At 34.1% G+C, this 11,995-nt stretch overlaps 2 protein-coding genes across 2 annotated transcripts; both read right to left on the bottom strand.

Moving 5' to 3' along the window:
- Window positions 1-327: 327 nt before the first annotated feature.
- LOC140810506 (caffeic acid 3-O-methyltransferase-like) lies at window positions 328-2,225 on the bottom strand. Its single transcript, XM_073168349.1, has 4 exons — window positions 1,795-2,225; window positions 1,059-1,363; window positions 775-839; window positions 328-621 (listed from the first exon to the last, which is right to left on the bottom strand). The coding sequence occupies exons 1-4, from the start codon at window positions 2,223-2,225 to the stop codon at window positions 328-330; spliced, it is 1,095 nt and encodes a 364-aa protein (XP_073024450.1).
- A 4,659-nt stretch (window positions 2,226-6,884) lies between these two features.
- LOC140809011 (chaperone protein dnaJ A7A, chloroplastic-like) lies at window positions 6,885-11,420 on the bottom strand. The gene is given in 10 exon segments (XM_073166458.1): window positions 6,885-7,514; window positions 7,516-7,596; window positions 7,598-7,981; window positions 8,103-8,183; window positions 8,291-8,339; window positions 8,788-8,830; window positions 9,194-9,251; window positions 9,617-9,758; window positions 10,665-10,779; window positions 11,284-11,420. Coding segments are annotated over 9 exon segments (1,332 nt in total). The 5' UTR covers window positions 10,772-10,779; window positions 11,284-11,420; the 3' UTR covers window positions 6,885-7,127.
- Between the last annotated feature and the right edge of the window lie 575 nt (window positions 11,421-11,995).

Genomic DNA, 11,995 nt, shown 5'->3' with positions numbered 1-11,995 from the left:
AAAATTCTAGCTCGGGTAATGCCAGATTCCTGGTTCCGCCACTGTCCACATGCAACCAGGCACTCGACAAATGCGCTTCATCATCTTCATCGTTGCTATGTTTGTTGTAATCTTTATCGACTGACTTAGCTTCTCCATAGTTTTTTATTCTAAGCCTTGCTCGATTTACTGGTGATAGCTTCCTTTTCAATCAATTTAGGATGCAAAGATATGTATACGTACTATATATACGTACGTTTTGGATGATATTGAAACTTCAGTTTATTATTAATTGCCAAGCTTATTATTTCAGATCTTCAACATAGACGTACACTGTACTACTTTTAATTAGAATTTAATAAGTTCCATAACATATGATTCATAGGCACGACAAACAACCTTAAACTCTGCAAATCCAGCTTCCATCGCCATGGCCTCGTATTCGCCCTTGGTTCTTTCTTTTCCATTAATGGATAACATGATGATGTTCAGGAGAGCGATTTCTTGTGAATAAAGATCAGTTTGTGGGATTTCAGGAAGAATACTTTCGATCACAATCACCTTTCCTTTCCTCGGCAATGCTTTGTAGCAGTTGGTTAGAATTTTCACACATTGTTCATCACCCCAATTGTGTAGCACTAACTGCGCATGCATGCATGACCAAAATTAAACGATACTATATATTATATACCAACCTACTTTTCTATATATAAAAGAATATATAATTAAAGCATACATACTGCATTGCATTGATTAAACTAAAAGCCAAAGTATCCAAGTAATTAAATTTTGCACCTTCAACAAAATTGCATCTCCTTTCGGCACTTGGGCGAACATGTCTCCGGTAACATGTTTCACTCCTGCAGCAACATATATATACACAATGATTCCATTAGTGAAGAATTAATTTGTTGATGTAGATTTTACATGGTTTGTTTGCACACCAACACATGCGTAACCAGGATTTTAAAATAGCGCGAGTGGGCGAAAAACTTGAATTCCACTAGACAAAATATTTTCAAATTATAGGTTAACTTCTACCATTTAAAGGAAAATCTTGGATAAATTCTTATGCATACCTTTATAGATTGGGGCAGTTCGTATGACCGCCGGTAAATCCAGGTTAACGCCACTGATTGAAGGGTACTTAGAAATAATCATATCAAGAGTCACGCCATTACCACCACCAACGTTCACTAATGTGCGCAATCCCTCGAAACCGTTGTATATTTTAAGAATCTTTTTCATAGATAGAACAGTCATACTTCCCATTGCGTTGTTGAATATCTTGTTGGAATCGGGGTTTGATGATATGTCTTTGTAATAAGGCTGGGCATTTTCAAAGAAATTTATACCTTCAAGAACCGCAGCTTTTAAGTCAATGCTGCGAGAGATTAATTACTAGTCAATCATCGACATGTTTTCATTAATCATGTGTCCAATAACTTAATCCACCGAAGTTTACAAAACATAAACAGGTATATTATAATGACAATCCAACACATAACTATGAGTCGATATCATGTTAAGATCATTAGAACTCATAAACTAACTCCTCCTCAAAAGTTAACTCATAGGAAGAATTGTACATGCAAGTCTATATATACAACTCAAGAACTTTTGATATATATATATATAGCCGATGTGAGATATGTGACTCTTTTGTATTAAAGTTTTTTGGGGAAAAAAATCAAAACAAAGAAGGTTGAATTTTATATAATATATATATATGTGTCTGTGTGTGTGTAATATATATATATATATATATATTGTACTGATAGATTATTTGAATGCTCAGTACTACTTAATACGTACCGCCAATTGGTTGATTCTTGTAGGACTGTTAGGGCATGAAATTGTGCCAATGATACCCCTCTCTCATCCACAACCAAGAACTTTCCTTTTGGTGTAATCCCGAAGCGTAATTCCGTTAATGTAGAAGCTGCATGATCAGTAATCGAACAAGTAAGGAAAGATTGAGTGACCAGCACCCGAAGCATGGAGTCTAGCACTCGGGCAGCTCTTTCGACGTTAACAGTTGGAAGCTGAGAAGCGATCTCAAAAGCCGAGACGGGTGCCCCATCATGGGACTTGTCTATGATCTCGAATAGGTTGAGTTGGATCGAAGCGTTCAAAACCAACCGGAGGACATGGGATCCACATGCAATCATGCAATCAAAAAATGCTTCATCATCATCTTCATGGTTGACATGTTTGTAGTAATCAGCATGGCCTTGCTTCTCCATAGTTTTTGCTTCAACAACTTTTGTTCGATTTTCAGTAGTTTTAGTTGTGTGACTCTATCTTTGGATGATCGAGGATATATATACAATAGCGCCGCATGCCCTAGCTGGTGTGGCTAAGAATATGTATACTAAATAAAATGTTTTGGGTAAAAAACCAAATCTCTACAAAAAATAAATTTATTAGATTTCTTTCGTGTTAGCTATAGATACAAATAACAAAAAAATAATAAAATTACTAAAACTAGGTTTGGCAAATAGTTGGCTCTCAACACGCACACATTATTTAATTTAATATATATGCTATAAATTACATTTCAGAAGAAACGATTGATACACTCTAATTATATATATACTTAGGGAACTTTAGAATTTTCTCATCTTGTAATTGGACTCATATATAATTCAAAGATTGAAGGTTATTGGGTTTGTTAAATTAGAAATTAGTTCCATTAATCTAGACGAGCATCATCAATCGATTAACAAATCAACTTAATTTCCTGATTGTTTTACTTATAGCTAAACTTGAGCCTTCGAACGATTCCGGCGATTCAATTACATATTTCTTGCAACGGATCGAACGACTACAAAATTTCATATATTATAATCAAACACTCCATGCATGATGCTAGTGATGAATGCTTCATCACCGCGGTATATGAAATTGTTTTCTTGATTAGGATTACCTCGTCTTTCCATATTTTTATTATGACTAGCATGAAGCACGTCCGTTGCATGTATATAATTAAAATTAAAATTTTTGATCTTCTGAAAAAATAATTTGAATCATTTTTTAATTTATCTGGGTTTAATCTCTTGTCATATTAGACGAATAAATTAACTAAGAACTTTTATAATTTACTTTCAAAATCATTTCCCAGATTAAAATTCAATCATATGATTTTATGTAAAAATCATATATATATATTTTTAAAAATTTTCTTTTAATATTTTTAATGAAAACTATATTTTTTATTCAAAAATCTTTCAATATTTTTTCTAAGAATTATCTATCAAGAAAATGTTATTTCTCTAATATATATTTATAATCAAATATCTATTCAATTTTTACGTAACATTATTTTCAAAATTTCTTATGTTGCAAAAAAAAAAAAGAAGAAAAAACACTATTATGATCTTCATGTGTTTTAAAGAAAATACACCAATTAAATGAAAACGCAATATATATATATATATATATATATATATATATATATATATATAACTTTATTTGCGATTCTTGTTATAAGAGATAAATAGGTTGTATATTATGATTAAACAATACAAGTATTGTTTTGTTTAGGTTAATTAGGTACGATGCTATATATATATATACAATTGCATGTGTGAGTTGGATAAGGGGTAGGGGCGGCTATATTGGGGATGGGGTGGAGAATCTTAAATACGATCTGAAACCCTTAATCTAAACTTTAAAACAACTTCATTAATGAAGTTAATTTATAAGCTAAACTTATAATAGGATTGAATTCGTGTCTAGATGAGATAAATAAAGTTCTTTCACCACTTTTTTTTAGGAAAAAAAAACCCTCTCATCAACCCTATCTATTCTTCGGACCAAACTCCTGCATGGAGGTACTTCGCAACTAGACAACTGTTATCAAGGCTAACAACAAGAAACAAACAAAAGCTGAAAGAAGGAGATCCTCTAATAAAATTTAAGAGAACCTTGGACAGCTTGGGCATTTGCTATGGCAGAATCTCGCCTCTTGACAATTTGATCCAGAGCCGCAAGTTTTTCTGTGAATAAAGTGGCGTACGTCTAAGTTGGTGCACTCGACCAACTAGTTTGCGGTTTATAAAGCATAACAGAGCTAGGTTCCATTAAAGAGCAGCAAATAAATTGTTAGTGCTGACAAATTCCATCATTTGGACAGTAAAATCGCGATCATATCAAGTTAAAATAGGAATATGGCCAGGCTTATATATATATACAAGTCAGCTTGGATTTTCATTTATGTTCATAAACAAAGTAATGGTTTCTACTTTCTGTTATGAATATTACCAGACAACCGTAGAGCAATATGACGAATATTGCACGATAACAAAGAAATAGAAAGGAGAATAATACAATAAAAGAAATGCAAGAACAAAGTCCAAATCTCAACAATATTACTATATCAATGAGAAGTTTTACAGAGAATAACTGTAAATTTATTTCCTTCAAGGGGTAATAAAAAGAAAGCTCCCAATAAAACCAGCTCGATTTCCTCATCTCTGTGCCGCTGGATGTCGATCAAAGCGCAGAAGTAGCAAAACACGAGTTTGATTGATGAAAAATAAAAAATTAGGGGCCCCATTTTAGTATAATTATAAATTTATTATAAAGTTTATTCTTACATATAATAGAACTTCATATTACTTAATTTAAATAATTTGCCGCGCGCTAAATTATTTATACATAAATATCTTGAGATTGTATTCATATTTGAAGTGATTTTATGCAATTTTGTATTAGTAATTTACTGTTTACTATCCTAACAGCATATTATATATATCCAAATAAAACATTGAACGTCCACTAATGAATTACATTGGGAAGCAATTTGAAGTAAGCATATGTAACGAAATCCTGAAACTTTGATTATTGGAAGCTTTCTTGGATGTTTTTCAAATCAAACTATTACTGCCATATAGTACTCTTGAATACTGATTCACGAGCTCTTGATTGATCATAGTTGAGGTCATCTTTCTTTCGATTCGAATTATAGCAATCAATTCTTTTATGACAGCTTTGTGTGTTCTTAATTTACACACCCACCAGAATCTATTATGGGATATCTTCCTTTTAAGTTTCCAATTTGAAAACAAACATTAGGCATCAAACTCACAAGAAATGTGGAGTAGAGTTTCCGCTAATTTTAGATGATCAGTAGTTTAGCCAGCATAATTTTTGTGCTCGAAGTCCAGTACTGTATATTTTAGCTTCGATGTAGTTCAGCTGTTCCACATGCAAAGTCTTGTATAAATATTCCAATTGTAGAGCCTTTAAGTTGATCATGGTTGTAATTTCACATGTAATGATTGCCTAAACCGTCGCTAACACCTGATTTTTTTGTAGTGAATCGATTCAAAATGGGTAGTAATGCGGCTAATGCTTTGTGTGCAAGACCTATAGATCAACTACTTATAGGTTTTTTTTACGTGCAGGAGTAATTTTCAAGTTTAATTGTTTGGTTCTCATTTGCAGGTCTATGAAATTCAACGAGTGCAGCTGAAAATTTTCGGATCAAGAACCGCTAAGTGTGATGGTAAGTTTATGATCCTGATGTGAACTTCGGCTGTTTTTTGTTTCTTCAGGTTCTTTCTTAATGGCAAGTTGGAAAAGCTTGTGGAATATCTAGTATGAATACATGTTAAAATTATATTACATCTTTATGCAGCTACCCAAGATTTCTGCACATTCGGAAAACCACCAGTACTGATCTTTGTTTACAACATTTTATCCGAAGGCTGTACTGAAATTGAGTGTTGAGGCAATGGATCATCTATATCAAGATTATTAAATTTTGATCATGTATACAATTTATATATAGCACTCATGGGCACTTGGGTTTTGCCCTTGGAATTTTTCATGTCTCTATAGCAAGGGCACTTGTCTTTATTTCCATTAGTCCCGGGTGGGACACAATGACACTTCTCACAACAAATACCACAATACTTGAGGCACCGGTCTTTACGTCCTGCCTTTGAGCATCTCACTGCACATTTTCATGAGTTGCAGAAACTTGATTCTTCGTTGGCCATGGCCGTCATAATCATGAGTAGGAAGAATATAAGAGTTGTCGCTTCGCCAACTCCTTTCATTTTCCTATGTATAAAATGTAGGCATGGTTATAAATATTAGCTTTACAGAAAGAAATCAACATTCTTGTGTGTATGTAGAGTAATTTTACGTGTTTTTATAAAATACTTTAATTTTAGGGATAATTCTTCATTAAGAAAATATCAGTTGGAGAGAGATGCATGCAGGTGCGTATTTTTAAAAAATACTTTAGTTTTAGGGATAAAATTGTGATTTTTTTTATTTTTTTTTCTGAAAAAAGATAATTGTCTCATATCGGTTGGATAAATAACTTGAGAGTTGTATATATTAACTTGGACAATCCTCCCCCCTAAAGCTAGTTATTGAGGTTGAATTAAGTCCAAATTCTGATCTTGACAGCAATGACTATATATTATGAGCAAACCCGTATCTGAGGTAAGTCTGAAGAGACGACAGCCTCAGCTCCATTTCTGTGCGGCTCAAAATAATTTTTATATTCAGTTTATAGGGTAAAACCCGGTTCAATCTCATATATTTCACTCATGTCTCGGTTCAGTCGTATAATTTTGAAAATAATTATTTATTAAAAAACGAACTTTAACAGACTAGAACCTAACGAATCTTCATTAATCGTAAACGAAGTAAGTTCATTCCTGGCAATGCATGTTTCTATATATCCTTCCAATTCAGAACAATTTTGAAAAGATATAAGTAATAGATAATTATCATCGATGAATATATATCATAGATAATCGAATTCGAATCTACGTACTACAAAATGACACGAGATTATTGTACCGGGAAAAATGCCAATCGATCACCAAAGGAGTGATTTACAGTAGCTATACCACATGCAGTTCCACTATCGAGAACTTGAAAAGGTGGCAACGGTGCACGCATGAATTATGTATGAATAGTATACCTAATGTTATCGTGTTTCAACTTGAATAATTTTACCTTGCAAAATATTGACCCCCAACTTCTTTCCAAGCCCACATTCGGCCTTGTGCAAATTGCTCGAGGGATCAACGTAAAACAATATCTTGGCAACATGCCATAAACACCAGAACTATGGAGAACTGCAGGTCAAACATGTAATGGCAGAGAGTTAATCGCCCAAACTATCTCCTGCTACTTGTTGTCTTTGTCTTGTTTAAGTTGGCAAGTTCCTCAACAAGCTTTCTTTCTTCGCTGCTCAATCGCTTTGGAATCTCAACTTGAACTTTGACCAACTGATCACCTCTCTTATTGCTTTTGTTCAAAAAAGGGACGCCTTTTTTAGCCATGACCAATGTCGTACCTGGTTGCGTACCAGATGGAATTTTGAGGTCAACCATCCCGTCTACCGTCGGCACCTTCATTGTTGTCCCTAAAATGGCATCTATGTAAGAAACCTTGCAAGTGTAAAGGATGTTGGTATCATCTCGTTTCAAAACAGGATCTGGAATAATATCGATAATAACAAACAGATCCCCGGGAGGACCTCCTCTCCGTCCAGAATTCCCTTCAGGAACGGACCCTCAAGCGACTGCCAGAATCTACCCCAGCTGGAACTTTCAAACTAATCCTTTTCGACTTTCTTACACGCCCAGTCTCCGCCACATGTATTGCAAGGAGTTACGTTTTCTCCAGCCCCACCACAGGCGGAACATGTTGAGACCTGTTGGAAAACACCCAGTGGGGTCCTTGCTGATGAGATGACCTGACCTTGACCTCCACATGTTCCACATTTAGATGGTGTGGTCCCTGGTTTCGCTCCTGATCCATCACAAGTGCTGCAGCTCTCAAGACGAGTAATTTCTATCTCTTTCTCGACACCAAATACGGCTTCTTTAAAGTTCAAAACCAGATTATAGATCTGGTCTTCACCTTCTGTGGCTCGGTTGCGAGATCCTCTTCCTCCCATGCCCATACCGCCCATGCCGCCCATTCCTTCAAATAATGACTCAAATATGTCAAACGGATTGCTGAAATCCTGCCATAGAGAAGCATTAGAGGTTAGAATACCAGCTTTTCAGGATAACTATATTTCAAAGAAAGTCATATTTCTATTCCACTTCTTTAAGATCTTTGTGCTACTTATGTGGCAGACTTACCCCCGTACCCATTCCAGCACCTTTAAGCCCCGCCTCTCCATACTTGTCGTAGATGGACCGTTTTTCATCATCCGACAAGACCTGTCGTACATGTTCTCCAATAATTCATTAAGTTATACATGCTTCGACAAGCATGCATAGTTCACAAAAGCAAGCCATACACCATCTAAAAGGATCAGATATTATACCTCATAAGCATTGCTGATCTCCTTGAACTTTTGTTCTGCTCCAGGTTCTCTGCAGTTACAATGCCATATTTTCAGCTGGGCTAGGCAAGTTCATAATTTAACCAGTATACCAAAACATGTTTTAGTTTTCTTCCTGGCAAAAAGTAAAAATCGATAGTTTTAACCACCATTTTTCTACAGATGATGACCTCGTCAATGATGATGAATAGATGTTTAGGCCTTAAATTGCAGGCAACAATTAATACAAACAATCGACTCTTAAATATGTCAGTTTTAGTTCCATATTCTCTTTTATTATATTCACATCTAATTCAGATCAATGCTTAATCTACTCATATGATGTTCAGGTGAAATACCAACCCTTAGCAACACACTCAATATCTGGCTTCAATAAGCATACAAAAAATATCAGTGGCTATTATTAGATATCAAAGAAGTCAAATTGAGATAACTAGCAGATGAAACCAAATATCAAGTAAAGTGGCACGAAGATTTACTTGTTTACATCTGGATGGTAACTCCTGGCGAGCTTTCGATACGCTGAAGAAAAAGCACAAAGAGATGAAACTCCATTTAATTCATAAGTTTCATGAGCAAAGAATACAGTTGCCATGTATAGCGTCTATCTATAAAAAAAAATTCAAAATAATGTCATTGAGTAAAGTAAACAAAGGAAGTGTGATTTCTAAAAGTGATGACCAGATATGCTAATAGACCACCTAGATTCTTCATGAGGACATCAAATTTGAAAAACCCAAAGAGATCACGACGACTTTTATGCAGGGACAAAGCTAAATCATTATCATTAACAACAAATGAGCAGAGGAAGGAAAAGCCTCCCTAAGCACCTCATACACAGAGTTCAAACTTAAGAACACAAATAAGAGACAAGTATATCGTCACCTGTTTTAATATCTGACTTGCTCGCATTCTTAGACACACCAAGCACAGAATAGTAATCCTGCAAATTTAATGAAATAAATAAGCATTTTCTTATGCAAAGCCTGACGAAAGGAACAGCAAAGTAATCACCTTTTTTCTCAATGACATTATGCCGAAAGCTATTGCAGAGGGATACCCCCACAACTCAGACTATAAATATGTTATCTTATGAAGGCTAGTGTATGCTTGTATTTGGATTACTGTTTAACTTTTAAATTTTGGGTGTCAACTGGGGATGCTGAAGGGTGAAGAGTAGGTAAACTTTGACCTCAAGTAAATTGTCAATAACCGATTCCGTGCTACCTCAACACAAGTTAATAAATAATGTGATAAGAATTCCCTTACATAACACTACAAACTAATACAGCATACAAAATATCTCACTTTGTCAGCTCTAACAAGAAGACGAGATCCTCTTCTCCCACGTAAATTACAGTATGACCCTGAACTGAATAGTAAATTCAAGGATTCTTGAGAAAATAATGTTGAACTTCTTGATGCCAGTGGCTTGATAGTGCTAGCCGTACTGCACTGACCAAAAAATATATCATCAATCACCTTAAATATAAACACAATCCTATATAAGATCCAAGAATCCAAACTGTAAGCAAAAGCAAGAGTTATTGGAAGCTGAATAATGTCAAGCTCAACGTGCGTCGTAGTGAGTAGTAACTGATGATGCAAGGAAAATACTTAACTTTCAACAAACCTAACAAATTGTTTTATTTTAAGCACTTTATTTCTTTCTACATATATTTAAGACTATCTATTAATACTCAACTGTACACGGAAATTAAAGGCTTACATTGGATGGCTTATTTATCAATGGAAAATACACCTGATTCCATGCATATAAGGCTCCAATATAGTGAACTTTCAGAAGATTGTGCCTCAACTTCTATTTGAAATAATCACATCATCACACATAACCAAAAATCTAATAAAGCAAACATTCTCCCCCATCAAAATGGCACTACTTCCCTCTCAGATTTCACTGGGGCTAAAAGGTATTTTCGACATCTCTAATTTTCTAAAATTTTAAATGGGACATACACGAAAGAATATATTCTTCAAACACTTGGATGGTATGTATAAAATTTCGACAGAAGTAAAATAACACACAAATCAATCGACTAATACCAGGATGCCTATGATTTCAAAAAAATCTCACTCCATCGTAAATGTCAAATGCTGTTAGATTGGGCATAATGTGTACATTTTGGAAAGGAAAAAAAAAAGACTCTATGGTAGAGGAAAGACAAGAAAAGAAAAAATCTGCAAATTAGCGAAACAAGGATAAGCTGTCAGCTATAGAAAAGAGAGACAATAAACAAGTAAAAATTACAAATTGTACATGGAAAAAAGTTGAAATACAGTTAGAACTTTAAAGTAGATTAATTTCAGTATTTCGAGAATTCAGCACAATGCTTACCAATGCAGAGAAGCTGGTAATTTATTCGTAATAGAGGATCCCAATACAAGCTGAGGCTGAAATCCCCACCTATATATCCATGTACTTCCACAAGGTATGATTGCCATCAACTTTACTACATAATGCAACACATTTAAGAAGGAAAATAAAAAAAAATGCGTTGCGAAAACCAGAGTTTATTTTTCGTTCATTATTATAGACATAGTCACAAAAAATAAATGACACGTATTCACGTGCCTTGTTCACTTCATCGTTAAAGATTTAAATTTAGCAAAATGAGCTAGCTTGAGCTCGTTCTAAAAGATTAAAGAGCCTGACAAGTTACATACGGGTTCGAGCCAGAAAATTTTAGAAGCTCCACTTCCGTATAAGTAACACAATAAGCAGCCCCATGTAAAAAGAAAATGATAGAGGATAATAAAAAACCTTTGAAGAAAGCACAAGTTTACATTAATCAGAATTTCAGGTCTATATTAAAACGAAGTAACACAAAACCAAATCATATGACTGGAATACAACACTACCAAAGTAAAACGTTGTTCACAAGTTAGACACGGCATAACATATAAAATCAAGAGCTGAAGAACTAGTTACACCACGCGAATTAAACCCTAATTACATGTTTGATACCTGGAGTTAAGATAGATTAGGACCGGAGCTGGAAATTGGAGAAGAAACCGACGAGAGAGAGGCTGCGTCGTTTGAGGATAGGGCTTCTCAGTTTATTCGGTGAGATTGTGTTGTGTTTTCCCGACTTCACCCAACCGCAATTCGATGCTTTGTATTTGGGAAAAAAAAAAACAAAAGGAAGGTAAACAAATTGATGGTTTAATTTCATTTTTTATTAATTAAATTTTATAGGAATTTTTTTGGTAAAAAAGTTTTGTAAGATTGTCCCATGGTCATTCATCAAACTCCACAAATTATAGACAAAATTAGGGATGGCAAAATGCCATAGGTCAGTTATGCGCACAAGCAAAAATTAACATTATACATATCAAAGGACAATATAATTTATTTAGGTTTATCATAATTATTTTAAAAATCCAACTATACTTAAATATTATTTTTATTTTTTTCGAAGTTTGTTAAAATGAAATAATAAATCCATTAACTTCCTAAGTTACAAACATCGCAATAAAGTTTATATTTATTTTACATTTACTCCTCAGTTTTGTATTTATTTTATATTTTTTAGGGGTTAAATGTGAAAACATTACAAGCATAAAGTATGAATGTAATAATATATCAAGTTTGTTACTTTTCACAAATCTCAAGAAAAATTTATGAAATATTTAAATATAGTTGGATTTATTTTGTTAATATGAAAT

This window comes from Primulina eburnea, chromosome 13, assembly GCF_022965805.1.
Source record: "Primulina eburnea isolate SZY01 chromosome 13, ASM2296580v1, whole genome shotgun sequence".
NCBI classification, from domain to species: domain Eukaryota; kingdom Viridiplantae; phylum Streptophyta; class Magnoliopsida; order Lamiales; family Gesneriaceae; genus Primulina; species Primulina eburnea.
This window is presented reverse-complemented; position numbering and strand designations above follow the sequence as displayed.